This window comes from Micropterus salmoides, unplaced genomic scaffold (assembly GCF_014851395.1).
Source record: "Micropterus salmoides isolate LMB-PRFRI ecotype aquatic unplaced genomic scaffold, ASM1485139v1 Ms_hic_scaffold_4, whole genome shotgun sequence".
NCBI classification, from domain to species: domain Eukaryota; kingdom Metazoa; phylum Chordata; class Actinopteri; order Centrarchiformes; family Centrarchidae; genus Micropterus; species Micropterus salmoides.
Window position 1 is genome coordinate 21,591,024 of NW_024043372.1, and position 21,855 is coordinate 21,612,878.

Genomic DNA, 21,855 nt, shown 5'->3' on the forward strand with positions numbered 1-21,855 from the left:
GTGGACTCGTGGTTACTACTGACTGGATTAAAAATCACATAAAATAACCTGAAAGTTTTGCTCACATAAAATGCGCTTTCACAAAAAAATAAGCAGTGAAAGAAACAAATGTCTGACCTTCTGTACCAGTTGTACATAAATAACACAGTACACTGTGAATGGAGCAACAATTTCCTGTCGTGGTGTGTCGTGTTTCCTTCATCTGACCATAGGTGTGCTCGTTTATTATACCGCCACTGCCCGAACTTTGGTCAAAGCTACTGAATGTAATGGAGATTGGAGAACACCGCCCACGTGGTAGATATTGAGACCAACGCCGAGTGTATCGTCGTCCTCCAAGTTGCTGTATGGTTGCATGTTGATGTTGTTGTCGTTTTTCTGTAAATATAAGCATTTGTTTCGCGTCAAGGGTCCTAAATTATGTTTCTTCATGCATTGCTCGACCAGACAAACAACATAAATGACTCGTAAGCGTCATTAAACCATAAACAGAGGGAGCTGATGAGAAGGGACACCTTTTGGTGGCACATAGTACTTTTTTTTTTAAAACACCGCAAACATGAAGATCACAGATAGCGTGTTACGAAGTTTCAGGGTGGCCAGGACATTTCGAGAAAATTCCCAGAAAGTCAACTGTGTGGACTTCAGTCCAAATGGAGAAAATGCAGTATCAAGCAGCGACGACGACTGCATTGTGTTATATGACATCCGGGAAGGAAAGTAAGTGGCCAGTATTATTACACATAAAATAATACGTGGTAACTGTAATTAACTTTATGTGTAAACCCAAATTCAAGTGTATGATAATGTATGAAAATAATCACCAATTCCATAAACTGGTCCCTGTGAAAGTGTTTTACATATGACATTATTGCATCTGTTTTCTGTCGTACATTAAGTCATCAAATGATTGACAGTTTTTAATATTCTGTCCTTTCTCAGACCTAAAAGGACCCTGTTCAGCAAGAAGTATGGTGTAGACCTCATCCGGTACACACATGGAGATGCACAGACAGTGGTCTACAGCTCCAACAAACTGGATGGTAATAACTCAGCAGCGTCAGCTGTTGGCACAAAGCACCAAACAAAATATGAAATAGAATGTAAATACATGTGTTATACTTAGTTTTTTAAACTAAAGTGTGGTTTTGTTTCTTTTAGATACCATCCGATACCTTTCGCTCACCGACAACAAGTACATCCGATATTTCCCAGGTCACACTGCAAGGTGAGTAAAAGCATCTACCTGGTTAATCCAAAGGAAGGATACAAATGTGGCTTATTGTTTGTTGACGTAAGCCTTAAAAGTCGACTACTTCCACCCAAGAAACTACAAAGAGAACAAAATATACACAACCCTTCTCTGGTGTTTGCTGGACAGAAAACTACTACCATACTTTCAACAATATACACTGTTCTCTAAGCACTTGTTTCCTGGAGAGCATTTTTTGAGCCCAGTTGCACTTTAACCAGATAAAACAATTTTTTATTAAAGTACTTTTCTATAATCTCTTCATCTTTGAAGTTATGTATACTAATCCATCCATTATCTGTTTTTTATCTTATCCCAATGTGCTGATAAAAATATGGAAAAATATAAAATGGATTTACACAAAATGTTTTACAAATACACAAACAAATAAAGTTGAATTCTTAAAATGTCAAAAGCTCATTTGTTTCTCCTGTGACTTTTTATTTCAGAGTTGTTGCTCTCTCCATGTCACCAGTGGATGAAACGTTTATCTCAGGCTCGTTGGATAAGACGATCCGGATCTGGGACCTGCGCTCTCCGAACTGTCAAGTGAGTGATCTGTGAGAAGGCTGGAAAATGACACTTCCTCTGTTCCCTTACTCAGCACTTTAATTTAACATGGTGTTTTGACACACATTTTGCCTTTAACAAATATATCACTTCCTGTGATCTGAAAATTGCAGTAGGACATATTGCGATTTCAATAAGATTTCAATTAATTGTTCAGCCCTGCTGTAAAATATTGTTCTATAATAAAAGACTAAATGAGAATCAGAAGGAGCTTTATTGCCAAGTAGTGTTTTACATATACAAGGAATTTGCTTTGGTGATAAGGTGCTACACGTAGACAAACATAGAGCTGACATAAATAAATGTAGAAATATATAAATATGGAATAGTCATGTGGATCATTCTGGGTTTATGTTGTGCAGATGTATTGCAACGAAATATATAAATTGAAAATATAAAAATATGTGCAAAGTGGCAGGTTTGTGCATGATATGAAATTAAATAATATTTACATGTGCAGAGACATTTGTATTATTTGAAAGGGGGGAGTGTCAGTGGGGGACCCGGGCCTTGTTAATGAGGCTAGTTGCAGATGGGAAGAAGCTGCTTTTGTGGCGAGAGGTTTTGGTCCTGATTGACCGCAGCCTCTTGTCAAAGGGGAGAGTCTGAAACAGTTTGTGTCCAGGGTGGAAGTGGTCAGCTACAATCTATCCTGCTCGCCTCAGAGTCCTGGAGACGTACAGATCCTTAAGTGATGGAAGATTGCACTATATCTTCTCTGCAGAGCGAATGATACTCTGCAGCCTGCCTTTGTCCCTGGCAGTGGCAGCAGCGTACCAGATGGTGATGAAGGAGGTGAGGATGGACTCAATGATAGCGGTGTAGAAGTGCACCATCATTGTCTTTGTCAGGCTGAACTGATAGGGGTGGAGATGGCACAATGGATAAGAGAGACCCGGGTTCAATCCCCCACTATGACCCATCCACCAATGTGTCTCTGAGCAAGACACTTAACCCCTAGTTGCTCCAGAGGTGTGCGACCTCTGACATTGTAAGTCGCTTTGGATAAAAGCGTCAGCTAAATGAATAAATGTAAATGTAAATGCCACAGGAAGTACATCCTCTGCTGGGAGATGTATGGTGCCCAGGAAGCGGAAGGAGTCACACAGAATGATGGGGGAGGGTGGGGCTGGGCTCTTCCTGAAACAAAGTATGTCATTAATTAGGAAGGTTGATGTATGGTGGAAATATCCAGACTTCCTGTTGCACTTTCTCACTCTTGTTCTTTGTATGTATTTGTGTTTTTCAGGGTTTGACTAATCCACTGGGGAAACCTGTATGTTCCTTTGACCCAGATGGGCTGATATTTGCTGCCGGAGTGGAATCACAGGCCATTAAATTATACGACCTCCGTGCTTATGACAAGGTAAAATGCAAATGACTGTGTTTACTTGAGTATGTTGAGTTGACCTTCATTGTTTTGACTTTATTTTGTATTTTAATGTATCATATTCATCTTCCTGTGGAAAGGGTCCCTTTGCCTCCTTTGAAACAAGGTTTAACCGTGTCTGTGACTGGACTGGACTCAAGTTCAGTAACGATGGGAAACAGATTCTCATATCCACCAATGGAGGGATGATTCGTGTCCTGAACGCTTTCAATGGATCTATGTTGCACACTTTTTCTGTAAGATACGCACACGTTGCCACAAACGTACTGACATACATCTGTCTGTATATTAGTGCCATTACTTAAAGGTGTTTCTTATCTTTGCTCATTTTAAGGGCTACAACAACAGTAAAGGCATCTCCCTGGAGGCCTGCTTCACCCCTGACTCACAGTTTGTCATGATTGGTGAGCCTAAACACCTCAGATTTATATGTTGGTCTCTTCCTGAAGATCTGTGATGAGATGTGTCTTGTTGTGCAGGCTCAGAGGACGGGAGAATCCATGTTTGGAGCACTGAGAGTGGGATGAAGGTGGCTGTGCTGGACGGGAAACATCCAGGACCCATCAACACTCTGCAGTTTAACCCCAGATACATGACGTTTGCTAGTGCCTGCACGAACATGGTGAGATCAGACACATCTCATGTAAAGTAGCTGCTGTTGGACAGTCTGCTATGAACAGAGCGTGCATTCGTAATTTCTTCTTCTCTTATTTTAACAGACATTTTGGCTCCCGTGTGTTGATGACTCATAGAGGGACGTTGCCAGAGTGACTCCTCATTGTGAAACACATCGGAGTATGCAGTGGTGTAGGATACCTTCATGTGTTGGACTGCCTTTCTTTGCCTGATAAGAACCTCCTGGCATTAATAATTATCTTTTCTTTTTTTTCAACGTTACGTTAAACTTTTTACCTGCAGTATTTTTAAACTTTTAAAAAGGTTAATGCAGCTGTGACACACATACCTCATGTTAAAAGGAGTTGTTTTTACACAATTCAGGTACATTTCATGACATTAATACTTTACCCTTTGTCTTGAAATTTTATGTATAATGTAACTGATTAATAGTTTTCAGTTACAGTTTTTAAATATTTGATAATAAACCGTTTTAGATGAAAATAAAACATTTCTTTTCTTTTTTGACATCCTTACTTTTACCATGCATCAGATAAATCTTGATATACCAGTACTAGGGCTCTAACTGATGATTATTTTCATTATTGATTAATCTGAGGTATTTTTTTTCTTTCGATTTATCGTTTGGTTTATAAAATGCGAAAATGGAGAAAATTGTGAATCACAATTTCCTAAAGCCCAAGATGACTTCTTCCCATTGCTTGTTTTGTCTGACCAACAGTCTGTAACTACATGTTATGTTATTAGGTACAGTCATTTTTGAAAAATTTCAAATCAAAATCATCAATTTTCTGTCAGTTGATTCTTTCAGCTTTATACAATACCAAGAAATGGGCACATTTATTAATATAATTTCCTAATTTCTACAAAAAACACATACTGTTATTGACAGATTGATAATCTATTAATATGCCAGAAGTTGCTCATTGTGTCTGAATAACTACAACCTCAAATAGTAAATATAGATTTTAAATTTTTTAAAATTTATTATAAAATGAGTATATCATTGTTTGTCACAACATTTGACACATACATGAGCTCACTTTACTGGGTGAGTAAAAGCGCAGGCAGTTTTAACCAATTTAATGAATGGGTTTTTTAAATTTATTTATTGTTTTTCTTTGTGCACATAAAGTGTCTTCCTGAAGAAGGGTAGGTGGGGTGGGGGTTGTGTTGAATAATGTATAGATGCTTGGGTTATGTACTCACCACTGAATGAATAATGGATGATCCCATCACAGGTAACCTCACAGGTACACACTTATCTTTCTCTCACCTACCTCAGCCTGTGGAAGGAGAGATGGAGAAATAAGGTGTGATCGTTTTAAGCATTTGGCACTCACATTCTTACACCTTTTTCACCATCATCACTACCCCCTACTGCACATACTGCATACCTTGTACTAACCTATGTGTGAGTGTGTTACCTTGATGAGTTTGTGTTTTTTGTCAGTGGTCAGTAATGGATCCATTAATACTGACTGTTCAGGGGCCAACACTTCTAGTGTACACACAAGTCATCTGGAGCTCTTTTCATTAACTATTAAAGGTAACTTTGCCAACCAAACTGTACTGACCACAAATACATGAAACCCGCCTATTCTTGGTCCATTGAACAAAGTTGAAACGAAGAGTTCAGATTGTTGCTTGGTGTCAAATTTCTGCGGCCAGGTAGCTGGAATATGAGATCATGTAGTCGCGTGCAATTACGAATGAGTGATAAAATGCCGTTACATGCGGTGCACTGACAGCATCTGAAAAACACTTTACTGACCACTGATGTCATGATGGATTTGTACATAGCCTGCCCCCCACCCCCCACACACACACACACGCTCAGGACTGGAGAGGCTCCCCCAGTGAGACTTTAAAGTTGTGGTCATCGATACGCAAAGAGTTTTAAATTAGTGGTTAGGGTGGCATATCCACTGACACGCACGTTATTACTCATCAGTCACAGTTCCGCAGATTGTGTTTCAAGTGTTAGGAATCTCCCGAGTCACCCTCGAAGCGTTTATGTCACTGGTGCGTGTGGGTCCATCTGTCTGCCATCAGTGTAGAGGCAGCCTACCTGCCGAGCAAGAAGAGCGAGGACACAGAGACCTGGACCTGGTCCTTGCATGACAGGAGTGTGAAGCGGTGAAAAGTGACTGCCAAAAGATGTCACACCAAACTGGAATTAACGGTATGTCATTTTATAAAGGAAAACTGTACTTTATTTTTTTAAAGCAGTGTGTTTATGTGTAATAGTATTGTTGTCTTCGAATTCAATTTAAGTGTAAGTCAATTTAGTTTTTAAGCTGTAGGCTACATACATCCTCACAATCTCACTGATAACATTCTCTGATATCCTCTAAAGAAAGAGGGCTTTTAAGATTTTAAAGCTGTCCCTTAACTTCACTGACTTTGTAAACCTGTTGTGGATATGAATAATTGTGGACTGTAAAGAATCAGAATTAACTTTATTGGCCAAGTATGTGTAGGTATACATACATGTCATTACTCTCAAAGCATTTAAACACATAGTCCCTAGAACCATTTTTGGGCAGATAGCTATAAACATGACAACAAAACTGAACAAAAGATAAGTAAATAAATCATAGAACTACTAAGTACATTCAAGAAGGTGAAAAGATGTGCAAAACATACATTAAAAGCAGAAATGACCAAAAACTGTGTTTCTGTTTAATTGTAAACAAGAATAGGCCTAAAATTGCACAAGGGGGCAGATGAGTAAAGGCCACAAAGCCTATGTAGCCCTACGAGTGATTCACAGTTAAAATGTCTGTCTTCCATGTTTTCACACCAGTAATCATCACATTTAGCACCTACAGGCATTTATGGTTGGTTTACGAGCTACATATATAGAGTACGTGTGTGATGGCATTTGGAAATCGGAGCGTAGGGGGACGGTTGGCAGAAGCGTAGCCTACCTCGCTCACCTTTCTCACCTGATCTTACATCATTTATGAGACTGCAGTGTTTGGTAACCATGGTGAGAGAGAAGGAGAGAGCGCAATGAAAAGCTAAATGTAGTTTTCAGCACCAAACTTCCATCTATGGGTTTGAAAATTGGAGATGCATGAGGTTGTTTTATCCCCCATACTCGATTACTCAGTGTTTTTTTGGTACATATGTTGCCTGTCTGAGTCACTTTAAGTGATGGTGTGACCATCTGGCAGCGGATCAAATTTTCTCCCTGAAGTGGAGTCTCAGTTTCTTACCTGCCCAACTCTGTCTCACTTACTTTCAACCCCATCCTCAGTTTTGACTTGTCTCTCTTATATCTGGTTACTTTAGCAACCTCTGAGCTGAAAGAGTTTCTGGCCCGAGCGAGGGGAGGTGCCATCAGAATAATGAAGATAGTCATAAGGAATGGTAAACATGAGATGTTTAATGTATTTGACACAAGTGAATTTTCAGTTGACTTAAATCCTGAGAGGAATTTGATGATACATATTTTTTTGCCTGCAGAGGAGCTGGTGCTAGATTTATACAGAGAGCCAGCGCAGAGCTGGGACAAGGACTACGATCAGTTCCTGCTTCCTCTGCTCACGCCTCAGGAACCCTGCTACATCCTGTACCGTCTGGACTCCAGGAACGCACAAGGATACGAGTGGATCTTCATCGCCTGGTCACCTGACCAATCACCAGTACGTCCAGAGCGGCTGATTGCCGTGTTGTCACTGATCAGCCTTAGTTTCAAATAGATTCATTCAAAGTCAGCAACCAAAATGATTGTAATTAAAAATAAAACGAAAACAAAATTTTGTCCAAAGGCAAAAATAATGTAAACACAGGCATAGGCTAAGATTGTTGTAAAATAGTAACAATAACCACAATTGAAAAAATATGAAACTTGCCTCCATGATCTATTGTTTATTACACCTGCCTTCAACACATTGAACATGTGTTAAGTAGTTAAATCTTTCCAACCAAAAATGACCGAACAGATCAGAAACTATATAAAAACTCAACTAAAGCATATACAAAACACCACTACTCTACTCTGCTTTGAAAAATATTTTGTGTCTGATTTGCCCCCCCCCCCAAAAAAAAAAGTTATATATAAAATTGAAATAGTCCTTCTCCCTTGTTGAAAACCCAATAATCTATGAGCATGTTAGTAATGTTAAATTCAGAAGTTTAACCTCTGGACACAAGATGTCTCCTACTTCACTGAAAAGTCCATTCTCAGTACTTGACCTGGAAGTTTCAGGTTTCCACATCACGCCACAGAAGTTGCAGTCTGGATAAAGGGCACTGGCCAAGCCAGTTCAGATATCACTAAATCATTTTGAACGTACACGTCTTGTGTATGTAAGGGGAGCACAGAGAAACTTTCCCTCTTTAGCAGACGAGTGTAAAAAAAACAGCCTTCTAATGTCAAACTCAGCTCAAACAGCCAAATGACCCTACCAAACCTTCACTCAATGCAGCATACACAAATGTTAAAACCAAAATAAAATTTGAAGACTATAGATACCCAAGTTCTGCAAACTCAGAAACCATTAAAAAAACATGATTATTATTCATAATAACCTCCTGTCTGTCCCGGCACCTGTCAGGTGAGACTGAAGATGGTGTACGCAGCCACCCGTGCCACACTGAAGAAGGAGTTTGGAGGAGGTCACATTAAAGATGAAATGTTTGGCACAGTGGAGGTTAGTAAAATCCTTCCAGCACGACATCAGCAAATCTTCAACAAGGTGATTAAATTAACAGCCTGCTTGTGTGAATGTTTGCAGGATGACCTGTGCTTCCAGGGATACCTGCGGCACATGTCCTCCTGCTCCTCCCCAGCTCCACTCACAGCTGCTGAGCAGGAATTACAACGAATCAAAGTCACAGAGGTAAAGTTTAAACAACAGAAACCGTCTGAATATGACATGCATCACACATTTAATGTGTTATGTACATTATGTGTACTCATCCTATGTGTTTTCCTGCAGGAGAAGGTTGTATGGGTATGTAGAATTTCCTCCTAATACAAATTCAACTGGGTATGCCTGGAGAAGAGAGAGGAGGACAGATTTTAAAAAAGTGTCTCTTATGTCCACAGGATGAACGCAGACGAATTGGGACTCCAACAGCACGTGCAAGGGTTTGTTACAATATGTTTGACTGCCATTTAAATTTCAGTCATGTGTTCGTTCGGACATGTCTACATTGAGGCTTCTAAGTTTTGTTTATTGTTTTTTTTTTTTATTCTGCAGGTTACAATGGAGTTTGGCATAGACAAAAGGGCACAGACTCTTCAAGGTCTTGCATTCCCTTTACAAGAAGAGGCCAAACGAGCTCTGCAGCAACTCAAGCAGAGACGCATCAACTACATACAGCTAGTGAGCCCGAACAGAAAACTACTATTACTAATTACATAGCGTGCAACATGTGACATATTTAAAAAAAGTAATTGCTGTCAGGATCTATTTTTGAAACAAGCTGTGTATCAGTGTTTGTCAGTTAAATTGTCTGTGCATGACTTAACCCCTGAAGAAAGCTTGTTTGTGTATGTTGTGTTGCAGCGGCTGGATGTAGAGAAAGAGACCATTGAGCTGGTTCACACCAAACCTACAGAGACCCATGAGCTTCCCTACAGGATTCCTACAGATTCCCCCAGATACCACTTCTTCATCTTCAGACATTCCCACCAGGGCCAGCGGCAGGAGGCACTGGGTCAGTTCACATTCTCACTGTTGGTCAAGTTCAAATATTTAAAGATAATAGAATTTCTTTTTATTATATACTTTTTTTTCTTGGTATGTTGCACCTAGAATCTCCTATAACTTCACCTCCTTGTCAGGTGACACGATGTAGTGTTCCAACCCCAAGCTTTAAGCTGCATTAATCAGTTCATTATATTTATTGACATGGGTTCAAATGACTATGTGTAACGTGAACTCTCCCTGCTCTCATAGCTTTGTATTGAGCAGCAACATGCGGATGGCTTCAGTAGCCTATGTCTAGTATTCTGTAAACTGTTAGCTGTTGTCAGTGAAAAAGCTCTGATAGACCCACTCTACACTACCTGTCCAGCACCAAAGAGCAGACAGAAAAAGTTAATAATTACCTGGTGAACATATTGGAGCATTTATCATTTAAAAAGACACATATTTCCCTCAGGAGTTGGTGAAGACCAAAACAAAGCTAAAAAGAAAGTAGATATTGGCATGCGTGGTTGTGTAAACTGTTTATTAACATGCTAACCAGTGTAGTGTATGTAACCGGTGTAGTGTGTAGTTTAAAAAAGTAGGAGTGATCGTGAGTTTTAGCGTCTGAGCCAGGGTTTTTGTGTCAAAGCTTAAAGAGCTTTTAACAGCAGAAATGATCCAGTGAATGATCAAACATCAGCTGCTTAAGTGACAACTTCATATCTCTTTCAGTATTCATATATTCGATGCCTGGGTACACCTGTAGTATCAAGGAACGGATGTTGTATTCCAGCTGTAAGAATAGGCTACTGGATGAGGTAGAGAGAGACTACCAGCTGGAGGTCACCAAAAAGGTACAGGTCAACCAAATCACCCACAAATAAAATAACAAATCTGTAATATATCACTGTAGCGATAACATGTAAACAAGGTCAAAGCCATAATGTGTGTATAAACTGTTACGGTAATAATGAATGTTTTAGTTCTGTGTGTATAGATGGAGATAGACAACGGTGACGGCCTGACAGAAGACTTTCTGTACGAGGAGGTCCACCCGATGGAGCACACCTTAAAGCAGGCCTTCGCCAAGCCCCGCGGACCAGGAGGGAAGAGGGGCAATAAACGCCTCATCAAGGGTGAAGGGGAGAATGGGGAAGACAGTTAGGCATGCACGCACGTGAGACATTATACACAAGTACACAAGCAAACGACACGATATCTATGAATTGACTTGTTATTTGACTGTTTAGCTTCTAGCCATTTCTTCTTTTTACTTTGGCATACTGCACATTTCACACTGAAAAAAGGAACAAATAGATCCATCATAAAGCAGATTTCATATCCATTTTCCTGCGGCAAAAGAAATTTTCTAAATATAAACATTTTTCTGAAAGTGTTCAGATTCTAAATTCCCTGAAAAGTAGACTGCTTTGTTCACAAGAGCACTGTTGGTAGGTTGAGTGTAACTATCTTATGGTTCATTCAAATAAAATGTCATTGTACATGAAAACATTTTAAATTCATGATTAAGTGTCAGTATTTTGAGGTAGGCCTACTGCAGATAATTATAATGTACACTGTTTACTCAGTGTGTCAGTCGGTACAAACTATTGTCTAGCCAAATGTTTTTTCAAACATACAGAACGTTTTTGTTTTTCATTTTTTCATTTGCTGTGGAGATCCAAAGCTTTTCATAGATACCAAATATGTAAGGCTGAACTTTGGGGGAAAGTGTATAAAATGATGCACAAAACATTTAGAATATTTCCATTTCATCTAATGGTGAAAAACAGTCTAAGAGTGTAAGGTTTGAATATGACTCTGTAAACATGAATATAGTTTCAAAAAAGAGTTTGAACAAGCTGATACACAATGAATATGATACTGTCTGTCTGACAGTGTGGAATATGACATTTGGGTCTTGCTGAGAGTTACCACTCTCATGTCTGCATGTTAAATATGAAGCTACAGCCAGCAGGTGATTAGCTTGGCTTAGCTTAGCATAAAGACTGGAAACAGGGGCAAACAGTTAGCTTTGTCCAAAGGTAACAAAATCAACCTACCAGCAACTCTAAAGCTCACAGATTAACACATTCTCATTTGTTCAATCCATACAAGTGTGAAAACAACAACTTAAAGTGTTATGGGTGTTTATGAGCCAGACACCTTTTCGGCTGGAGGCAGTGAATTCCTTGTGTTTGTTCGTCACTGAGGTTGCCAGGCAGCCAGCGGGATAGTTCGGATAAAAACTGGATTTTAAAGGCTTAAAATGTTTTTTATATTTCTGTTAAGTTGAGGGTAACTTTTCCAATCTGATTTGCCTTTTTATGTATGTGCACTCCACTTAAGGAAATTATTGTAGCTGCTTAATTTCTTTTGATCGCTTCACTAATGTTGATCCAGCTTTTTTATAGCCATTTGGGAAATGGCTATGAAATTCCTGCTTTGGGATTGATTCTCCTTTACATTGCTTAGGTATGGGCAGCCTATGCTGTGCCCATGGTTCCCTCTTCAACACATGCAAATTCATCCACATCACATGTACAGTTGCCTTCTTTAGTCACCTAAGCAGGGTTTGACTATACTCAACTGAAGGCTGTTGTTTTACATGACCTACAATAAAAGATTTTCTTTATTTTTATTTGTGTCTTTATTTCTCTCTCTATGTCTCTCACTGTGTGTGTGTGTGTGTGTGTGTGTGTGTGTGAGATATCCTATGGCCATTCAGGCCAAGCAGCAGGGATCACAGCACAGCAGTAGAGGTCAATTTGTTGTGTGTGTTTTCCAGGAAGGCTCTCTACTCAGAAGCCTTCAGCTGTGCAGTTCTGCTGCTTTAACAGGGAGAAAAGATGGTTGATGTGTCATTTTTTCCTGGAAACACAGTTCAGAGCTAAATGGCAGCTTTTAGATGGCCATTATCTTTGTACATTGGAACTGTTGGTTGGGTGACGATGAACCCTGGCTTTGTGAAGACATCCTGACTTCTGTCATGACCTGACTCAGTTAATTTCCAGGAAAACAAATCAACCATCTGCACCACACAGGTAGTAATATTTCTTCATGATGTTATAACAAGACATAGCTGGCTAAAAAGCTGTTGTTCAAAGCATGATGGGGAACGACTGACTGGATGTTAATATATTACAGGTTTTGCTTTGCTATACAGTGGCCTAACCTATTTTATATAGCCTAAAGTCAGAAGTCCTGGCGTTGTAATGTTGAAACCATACACGCTTTACATTGTGTAATACAATTATGACGTACCAATGGACGCAAATGCAGCATTAAACGCGTTGCTACCGTCAAATTGCCACCAGAGGTAACGCAAACATTACCGGAAGTACTGCTATTTGCCTTCAACATAAAAGGTTGAACACAGTCAGTGTAGAAAGAACAACGGGATTGAGGGAACATAATAAACAAAATAAAATGTAAAATAAAATAAAAAATAAACAAATGTAAACAGCAGTCTGTTCAGTTGTATCATATTTGTTCCCCCATTTATATCAAGGAGGGCAGGCTAAATAACTAAATTATTTTCTATAGAATGCAAAACACTTCTCACTAAAACAGTTTCAACTCAAACTATGTGAAGGGAGTATTTACTGCAGAACTGTTGTATTAGACTGCATTAGTTATAACTAGGTGTACCTAATAAGCTGGCTCCTGAGTGTATATGACCATACAGACCATAACCATGAAATTGTGAAATAAACCAATAAAGTTTTAAAACTCAGCTCATTGTTGTAAAATGTGTCGTCATGCTTTTTTGTTTTACAATAGCCGGGCTCATTGCATTTTCTTGTCATTTGAGTGCAGCAGTTTTAATCTCAAAATTCTGGACCGTGTACAAAGCCATTCTCTGTGGGCCCCTCCCTGCATCCATGGCTATTAATTCAAGGATCATTCTGGGCCCCCACTCCTACACCCCTGCTCATGGCTTCAGTAGCCTATGTCTAGTATTCTGTAAACTGTAAAATTATTTCCCATATCAGGGTTAGGATGCTTAGGCTTTATCGCCTGTACTCCTGTTGTATAAGGCATGACCTTTCAGCTTTTGTTCACCAAGTTGCCAATTAAGAGAAACAGCCATACATATTATTTTGAAATGTGTACAGGAAGTGGTGCGTGTCTGTGTCGTGCGTACTGACAGAGCGCAGTGGCGCTTCTGGCAGCCGCCTGTCTGTCACTGCGGGCGCTGAAACACAAAACCTTTCTCGGAAACCGATTCCTGGAAGCTCCGTCAGTCCAAACTGAACTGAGCTGTTTTCTGTCCTGCAGTTTACTGAATAAAGAGCTCACACTCCGCTTTACTCTCACAGCACACCACCGGGAACACACATCTGTTTTCTTATTTTTTTTTTATGATTTTAAAAGTTACAAGGAATGTTTTTTTCGCCATCATCCGAGACTATGCAACTATGAGAATTAATAATTTACTGTGAGCGACTGCTGGATTCCAAACTGGTTGCGATCCATATGATTTCCCTTGATTTAAGGTAAGGTTATTTTGTTAATCTTTTGAGTCTGTTTAATTTTGTTATGGATATATAAATAATGTAATTAGGTTATGTAGCTTATAAAATAATGACTGCCCAAGAAGTATTAGGCTTTGAGCTAATTACTTATTTTTTTAAATTGTGTGTTGTGTATGTTTCTGGCTGTTTTATTTTTGACTAGTTTTTTTGTTTAGTTGGTTTTGTGCTTGTGAGCTCATTTTGGAAAATGACTTTTTTTGTGACGTTAACTGTGATTATATCTGAAATCAAACTGTGCAACCAAAACATACATTTAAAAACTGAGATGAAACTTACTTTACTTGAGAGAGTTTGTGCAATATGAGCGCACAAAAATCTTGGTTGATCTTAAATTATGTCAATTATTATTTTATTTATGCTCCAGCATTTATGTCAACAGGCCTGCTGTCAGTCAGAAATGGTTGCCCGGTCAGTGACTGTTTTCCATCATGAGGAGCAAGGAGGTTCATGCTGCCCACTTCCTTCTTCTCCACCCTGGGACCCTGCAGAAGACCTCCGCTGCATCACCGCCACCTTCCAATATCTACAGACCTCAGGTACACCAGCACTCTAGCTGATTTTTGTATTATTAATTTCCTATGGTATACATTTGGGCACTAACTTATTAAACCTAACCCCAACACAATCCAGTAACAAACTACATTCATAAAAATAAAAACTGACCAAACCATCTGTCTGGCTGCAGGCTGGTACTGGGGTTCCATCTCAGCGAGTGAAGCTCGGGAAGCTCTCCTAAAAAAGCCCGAAGGCACGTTTCTCATGAGGGACAGCAGTCATCCTCGGTACATGCTGGCCCTGTCGGTGAAGACCCGCTGTGGACCTACCAGTGTGCGCATAGAGTACAGCAGGGGCTCTTTCTGGCTGGACTCCATTTCCCCTAGCATGCCTCACCTGCAGTCCTTCCCAGATGTTGTCAGCCTCATACAGAACTACATGGGTTTGGGCCACACTCCACGGGGCCAGCCATCTAATGACATCCATCCCAAAACGCCTGCTGACCTTGCCAAGCACACAGCTAAGGACAGTGGAGTGCCTCTGAAGCTGACGGACCCCCTGCACAAACCACAGGCCTTCCCTTCTTTGCAGCACCTGACGCGCCTCGCCATCAACAGACGCACGGGCTGCCACAGCCAGCTGCCACTCCCAAAGCTTCTGCTGTGCTACCTGCAGGACTACCCTTTCCACATATGAGGGTCTCTGTCGCTCTGGTATGGGACACCGAGGCAGGAGGATGGGTCAGAGTCACACTCCATGAACATACACACACACACAGTGAATCTGGGACAGTTTGCCCCCCCAGGCAACAGAGAACGTCCCAGAGGGAGAATATCGAAACGCTTTCAAAAACAATAAACCTCAGTGTCACCTCGCTGCTCATGAATGAGCTAAGGCACACTAAAGTACTGATGTTCCGTAATTACATTTTTATTATTTGTATATGTTTGTTTCAGCTACTGTACATTCATTTTATGTCTACAACGCCAATATGTACTTTTTTTTCTCCATTTCCCGCCAGTAAGAAGTGAGTCGTAGAGCTTTTAGGCACAAAGCAGCCCAAACTGATCAACAATAAAAGCAACCACTGTTTGCTATGGATTTGGATTTTCATCTTGGGATCTCTGTTTGCCTCTGCTTTGAAGCTCATTGTGCGGGCGCTATAGGACCTGAGGTTTGCAAAGAGTGCTGAACAAAGCGATGTTTATTCACTCTCTGTGAAATCAATGAACCTGATGAACCATGGCTGAGCCAACAGTGATCTCATGTGACACTTGCAACTTTTTGGGAACCATTATGGTCATCACAAAATCTCTTAAACATGTCTTATCATGCTGAGTGTTGTAGCTATCTTGATACAGCATGTGCTTTGATCATTCTTTCTCACAAAATTCAACTGAGTTTCGTTCCCTGCTGGGTCTCACTGTAATGACTTCTTTCTGCATCCCTGGGTTTTATTTGTCAAATCCGATCACAGTATTATTAATGGCCAGAGGTGGTTGACAAGTAATTTTAAAGGCTATAATAAAAAAAACAGGGTACAGTGTGTATATTGGTTTTCTTTTATGTGCCTAAACATTTTCTTAAATTGGGCATCTTCCATTTGAAGAAAATCATTTCAGCATGAATGTCAAAGTCTGTTTGTGGAAAACTGGTGTTAGCTATTAAAGGACATCTGTTTACAAACTGGGTTTATTCTCAGAAGATGAGCATACATGCATGTGGATTTCAGAGAAATAAACCTCACAAATGATTTGGGGTTGGGGGTTTTTCACTGTTGAACCACTGGCCACTTGAATGTGAGGTATTAGTATTACTGTTTTCATGGAAACAGGTTTCCAAGAGGTGGAAGTGAGCAGTGCTGAGAAAGCCTCTTATCAGGATTAGAGTAAGAGCTGCGGTTATTAATACACTGTTGCACCAACTGAGAAAATACTATATCCCTCTGTACTTACTCCTTCTCAACCCATCAGTCTGAAATGTTTTTTAAAAATTTCACTCTGCATTTAAGTGCCCAGCATCGTCAAAACGATTTTCTCGTTACAAACTCTATCAAGACCATAAAAGCACAGAGGTTTCTGTGTAAGACAAAATACATAAACATTTACCATGAGTGTGTTAAAGTCTGCAATATTGGAACAATAGCTACTCAAATTTGATCATTATTATATAAATACTAACAACAACAACAACAATAATAAATAATGAGCGCCATCATAATGTATTACAGTAATAAATTTTATTTTTGCTGTGTGTAAAGTAGTGTATTGTTATGCTCTCCCCACCCCCTCACTTCCCTCCTGTTAATCCTCCAGCAGTCAGGCAGCAGCAGCAGAGACGGAGGCCAACAAAGCACCAACCTTAACTAGGAAATCACTTGGATAGATTTTAAACCAGTCACTAGGTAAGCAGGTGATATTTACACGAGCTTCACTACATTGTCAGTATGTTGTTTTGGAAACAGTATCCCTATATACATTCGGTTAACCTACATTTTCTTCGGATATTTTTCCGACGCTAGCCAGCTAGCTAACGGACCGATAAAGTCGCATTGACCTCCACTATGCTACCCGGAGCCTGGCTAGCTAGCTAGCTGTATTTACCGGTTTGTGACTCAAAGGAAAAGGCGAGTTTTTCTGAGTATTTAATAAGGAAACACACACAGTGTTATGGCACTAGATACGTTATATCATAAATATCGCACATGTATCCAGCACCACCTTTCAATAATAACATAAATGTAAATTTAGCGCACTAACGTTAGCTAGTTAACGTTACACATCCGGCTACCGCTAGCAGGTTAAGTTAGCCAACAGTCGCCAGCGTCAAGTCTTTAGTAAACAGAAGCTCCTCGCCAACTTAAATTTAGGCCAGCCTACACTGCGGTAGTTCCCAGTGATGTGTTGGTACCAGCTATCATCAAGTTAGTGTTTGGCTTAGTTTATTGAGTGCTGTAAGGTTGGTGTGGGACTAATGTATAAACTGAATAATGTACCGAGCTTGATGCCGGGTCAGAAACACTGGAGCGGAAATGTATCATAAAGGGAGCGGGTTCCTAGTCTAACATTTCAAGCCAAAGTCAACAAAAGAGGCGTGGGCGCTCAACATTTTATCCTGTCTGCGTGCCTTTCCTTGTATTAAAAACCTCCGGTACAGTTGATTGACGGACTAAAACCAGCCGTAATGTTGTTGCTGCCACATGAAGCTAAATAGTTAGCCTCGGGTGTTGGTTTGGCGCTGTGTAAACACAGCTGAAGGTGGCTGGCTGCTCATCGTTTCTCACCGGCGTACTGCGGTAGTTGCTTAATGCGGACGCAATAAAATGGCCTTATCCTGTTATAAAGTGTTTTCATGTCGTAACCTCAGTTTTCTGTCCCTTGTCTGCAGCTATGGCAGCAATCAGGAAAAAGCTGGTCATAGTAGGAGATGGAGCCTGTGGGAAGACCTGTCTGCTCATTGTGTTCAGCAAGGACCAGTTTCCAGAGGTCTATGTGCCAACAGTGTTTGAGAACTACGTTGCTGACATTGAAGTCGATAGCAAACAGGTACGAGTAATTTTGCTCTTGCACTATTTCAGACCAGAATCCGCATCAGCAAGGTATATTTGCCTTCCACACTCTATCACCATCAGTGGTACAGGGGTCTTTTCCAGAAAGCAGGTTTAAAAAAGTCTAAGCCCACTGATCTCTGAGATGGACAAGTCTTGAGTTTATATTAGTCCAGTATTGTAATAATTATGTTCCAACAGTGCAACCACTCACATCGTGAATGATTAAATATTCATTAATCCTACATGTCTAAAACTTTATACAGATTTTTAGAGATTACACAGTATGTGCGATAAACATTTTAGTAGAACTCGAACGAACTGACCGCCGTCTTGTGTCACATTTAAAAAAAAGGGTGTTTTGTTCTGAGTTGAGTGGTGCAGTGGACTTTGAATGTAAAGTCAAAAACTATGTTCAAAGAAACTTTGTTGTTGTTTGAAGAAAACTGCCAGCGAGCAGAGTTTAAGTTGCCCTCTTTCTAGTTCTGAAACTCTTTCACTAAGCACGCTTTCTAGGCTACACCCCAGGTTGTGTGTGATGTCATGTGTTGTTAATACTAAAAAAAGTTCTCAACTTCAGGGTGTGGACTGATGAAAGACTTGTTGAGGATATGAGTTTTTAACAAAGCATGTATTGGTCTTACTTGAATAAACTGTCAAATAAAATGGTTCCTTGTTGTGTTTTAAAGAAGACCTAAATAAGTAGGAATCACACAAATGAATCTAATCTGCTCTGCTCTCTCTGGCTGAGAAGGCTGTCCAGGTCAAATTGATCACTATAAGTGGATGATTGTCACAGTCAAATTCTTTTTTTTTTCTTTTTAATTTTTCATGCAGATTACCATCAAATTTACATCTGTATATTTAATACATGAATATAAAGTAACAAAATGGACAGCTTTGCTATTTACTGAAGTTTAGTGACTGTTTTACTTCATTTATTCAAATACACTATACAGTAATACAATACGATATATAAAATATAACTTACTGTAGTTCAAGTTATAATCACGCTATAGCCTAAAACAGTATTGTGCTGTTTACAAATACGGTAACATCAGTAATGCAAATAACTGACTAAGTCACAGCTTGAAGGTGGTTTCAGTGCATTTCTACATTTTTAACAGGCCTAAAAATAAACTGTAGGCTATCAATGCCCAACTGGTAGCAGAGTTTTAAAATAAATGTGTTCAGTGTTCAGATATTTGCCCAATGTTGTCATTTAAGAAAATACACAAAATAAACACGGACTACTTGATTACTATAAGCAAATTATTTAAACAGCATTTGTATAGGAATGATTCTTTCCCAAGTGGTTGATCACTGTATATTGCATTTTATTCACTGTCCACCATTATATTTGTGTGAAACCAATGCAATATGTAGTGCCTTTTAAAATTCCCACAGTGGGACGATAAAGTGTAGTATCCACATGATGTAAGCTGCAATTCCACAATGCAATGCGCCTAATTTTATAGATGCAGAAATTACAGTCAGTTATTGCTGAGAGACCACGCAGTCTTAGCTAAAATCGCTATGGTGGTGTTTCATGTAAAATAGTAAATCGGTGTCACTGTAAGTGGGATGTGGTTTTTATTCACACATATCAGTAGTAGTGTACTACATGAGTACAGAGTTCTGAATACATGATATTGGTTTGTATGCACTCACCGGGTCAGTAAAGTGTCAAACCTCTATAGACCTGAAGCACCCTGAACATGTTTTGGCTTCATGTGGTTGACAACCTGTTAACTCTTATGGCAGGTCGAGCTCGCTCTCTGGGATACAGCAGGTCAAGAGGACTATGACCGACTGCGCCCGCTCTCCTATCCAGACACTGATGTCATTCTCATGTGCTTCTCCATCGACAGCCCCGACAGTCTTGGTAAGTTGAAACGCAGAGCCGACATTTCATCTAAATGCCAGCAAAAGTTCAGGCAGAAGGATGATTTATAGAGTCTAGAGGGAAAACACAGGTCCATGTGTAGTTTCAATTAACTGGTATTGTGTTAAATGAACAGAAGGGAAGTTCATCGACCGGTTTGAGATTTTAAAACAGTTCTAATCGTGTTATGTAAAAAAACAGCCACAAACAAAATAGTTAAACATCTGTTAGACATGGGGAAACATTTTATCACATTCCTCTGGTTGTTGTATCACATCATGTATCATGTGTTTGATCACCACTGCAGATCATAACTGCACAAACACACATATCAAGGCATTTCTCCAATCAGGGCTGAACAATATTGAAAAAATATCTAATTGTCATTATATTGACTGATATTGCAATTCTGATATTAGGTTGAATGATCATTTTCACTCTGAAGCACGGAAATATTTAATTTAAAATGTTAATTTGACATAATCACCTTTTTTAACTTATAGTGCTCTAGGCCATATTGCGATTTTAAAAACATTTTGATGCATCGTTAAGCCCTCTATCTAAATATGAAATTTGCAAGGAACCTGCACAACATCGAGACATTTCTGCTTCTGATATGCAATTTTCTGCTCTTGTTTGATTCGTCTCACCTAAAAGCAGCTGTGTCTCTTTTATGACCAACGTTGCCTTGTATCCCCTTATTTAGAGAACATCCCTGAGAAGTGGACTCCTGAGGTGAAACACTTTTGCCCCAATGTTCCCATTATACTGGTGGGAAATAAAAAGGACTTGCGTAATGACGAGCACACTCGTAGGGAGCTCGCCAAAATGAAACAGGTAATTTCAAAACGCACACAAACACGTCAGCAGCCTCCTGGTTGCAGATGCCTGTTTCCTAAAACTTCTCCTGACTTTCTCTTTAGGAGCCCGTGAAACCAGAGGATGGACGGGACATGGCTAACCGGATCAGTGCCTTTGGATACATGGAGTGCTCTGCAAAAACAAAGGATGGTGTAAGGGAAGTGTTCGAGATGGCCACCAGGGCTGCACTACAAGCCAGGCGGGGAAAGAAGAACAATAAATGTGTCCTACTGTAAACGGGGGCACGAGGACTGCTTCCTACGGGGGGGGTGGGGAGGAGAAGAAGGAGCTTTAGGTCAAACCTACCCCCAAACACACCCACACAAAAGACTGTTCTCCCCAGTTTTTACTAAAGGTGTAATGCTTTTACTTTTTTTGTCTTAAGCAAAAGTAGTCAGGTTCTGTCAGTATTCAATTTTGAGGTTATGGAAAATACTTTTTTGTACTTTAACGCGAGTAAATTTGCCATAATGAAACCTCCTTTATCAACATGTACTATGTAATGTAAGAGGTCAGCCCAGGGGACCTGTTTTATCCTACCTGCCAACTACAGTTAAGTGCTTCAGCCCTGCCTGCTGATCTGAGGAATGTTTCCACAGCCAACTAGGGTGAAGTACCTGTACACTGTGACCCTTAGTCCTTTAATTATTTCAACAGATGCGCACATGAAGCTGAAATTTGTTTGTGTGCTTCATGTACAAATCCTACGTGCATTATGGTCACATGCACAATGAGACTGGAAACTCATTTTGTTAAAACGCAAAAGGAAACTTAGTGTTTTGTGTAATAAATTACTTTGTAAGAATCTTGATCATTTGTATCACTTGCTTGAAACACAGACACCCAGTGAGTCACAGTCCATCTTAGATACAGAATAAAGATTTGAAGCAGCTTTCGAGGGAACTTGGTTCCAAGGAGAAAATGTTTTCAGCATGCACAGCCAATTTGACAATGACCATTTTGCATATGCATCTAAGTCACTACACTTGAGCTTTTCATAATCAGCCACAGTGTCAGTTAAATGCCGCAA

General features: G+C 39.9%; 3 protein-coding genes across 6 annotated transcripts; all 3 read left to right on the forward strand.

Moving 5' to 3' along the window:
• The first annotated feature begins 148 nt into the window (after nucleotides 1-148).
• On the forward strand, nucleotides 149-12,117 carry LOC119886215 (WD repeat-containing protein 82-like). 3 transcript variants are annotated; one of them, XM_038696801.1, is made up of 17 exons: nucleotides 149-720; nucleotides 943-1,043; nucleotides 1,162-1,228; nucleotides 1,702-1,801; nucleotides 3,072-3,188; nucleotides 3,293-3,448; nucleotides 3,547-3,616; nucleotides 3,692-3,834; nucleotides 7,328-7,501; nucleotides 8,417-8,512; nucleotides 8,597-8,701; nucleotides 8,801-8,815; nucleotides 8,911-8,952; nucleotides 9,065-9,190; nucleotides 9,374-9,524; nucleotides 10,232-10,353; nucleotides 10,497-10,936. In XM_038696801.1, exons 1-17 carry the CDS (start codon nucleotides 560-562, stop codon nucleotides 10,662-10,664), a joined length of 1,914 nt encoding a protein of 637 aa, XP_038552729.1. In that variant the 5' UTR covers nucleotides 149-559; the 3' UTR covers nucleotides 10,665-10,936. The 3 variants fall into 3 exon arrangements, with proteins under 3 accessions (XP_038552729.1, XP_038552727.1, XP_038552726.1); XM_038696798.1 differs by lacking the exons at nucleotides 149-720; nucleotides 943-1,043; nucleotides 1,162-1,228; ... (3 more) ...; nucleotides 3,547-3,616; nucleotides 3,692-3,834 and adding exons at nucleotides 5,790-6,033; nucleotides 7,149-7,226 and having other exon boundaries at nucleotides 7,323-7,501; nucleotides 10,497-12,117; XM_038696799.1 differs by lacking the exons at nucleotides 7,328-7,501; nucleotides 8,417-8,512; nucleotides 8,597-8,701; ... (4 more) ...; nucleotides 10,232-10,353; nucleotides 10,497-10,936 and adding an exon at nucleotides 3,932-4,336 and having other exon boundaries at nucleotides 263-720.
• A 1,512-nt stretch (nucleotides 12,118-13,629) lies between these two features.
• On the forward strand, nucleotides 13,630-16,285 carry LOC119886225 (cytokine-inducible SH2-containing protein-like). 2 transcript variants are annotated; one of them, XM_038696814.1, is made up of 3 exons: nucleotides 13,630-13,998; nucleotides 14,402-14,573; nucleotides 14,723-16,285. In XM_038696814.1, the coding sequence occupies exons 2-3, from the start codon at nucleotides 14,435-14,437 to the stop codon at nucleotides 15,226-15,228; spliced, it is 645 nt and encodes a 214-aa protein (XP_038552742.1). In that variant the 5' UTR covers nucleotides 13,630-13,998; nucleotides 14,402-14,434; the 3' UTR covers nucleotides 15,229-16,285. The 2 variants fall into 2 exon arrangements, with proteins under 2 accessions (XP_038552742.1, XP_038552741.1); XM_038696813.1 differs by having other exon boundaries at nucleotides 13,665-13,998; nucleotides 14,417-14,573.
• Nucleotides 16,286-16,806: 521 nt separating this feature from the next.
• Nucleotides 16,807-21,636, forward strand: LOC119886229 (rho-related GTP-binding protein RhoA-B-like). Its single transcript, XM_038696819.1, has 5 exons — nucleotides 16,807-16,936; nucleotides 17,920-18,077; nucleotides 19,844-19,964; nucleotides 20,671-20,801; nucleotides 20,888-21,636. The coding sequence occupies exons 2-5, from the start codon at nucleotides 17,922-17,924 to the stop codon at nucleotides 21,059-21,061; spliced, it is 582 nt and encodes a 193-aa protein (XP_038552747.1). The 5' UTR covers nucleotides 16,807-16,936; nucleotides 17,920-17,921; the 3' UTR covers nucleotides 21,062-21,636.
• The last annotated feature ends 219 nt before the right edge of the window (nucleotides 21,637-21,855 follow it).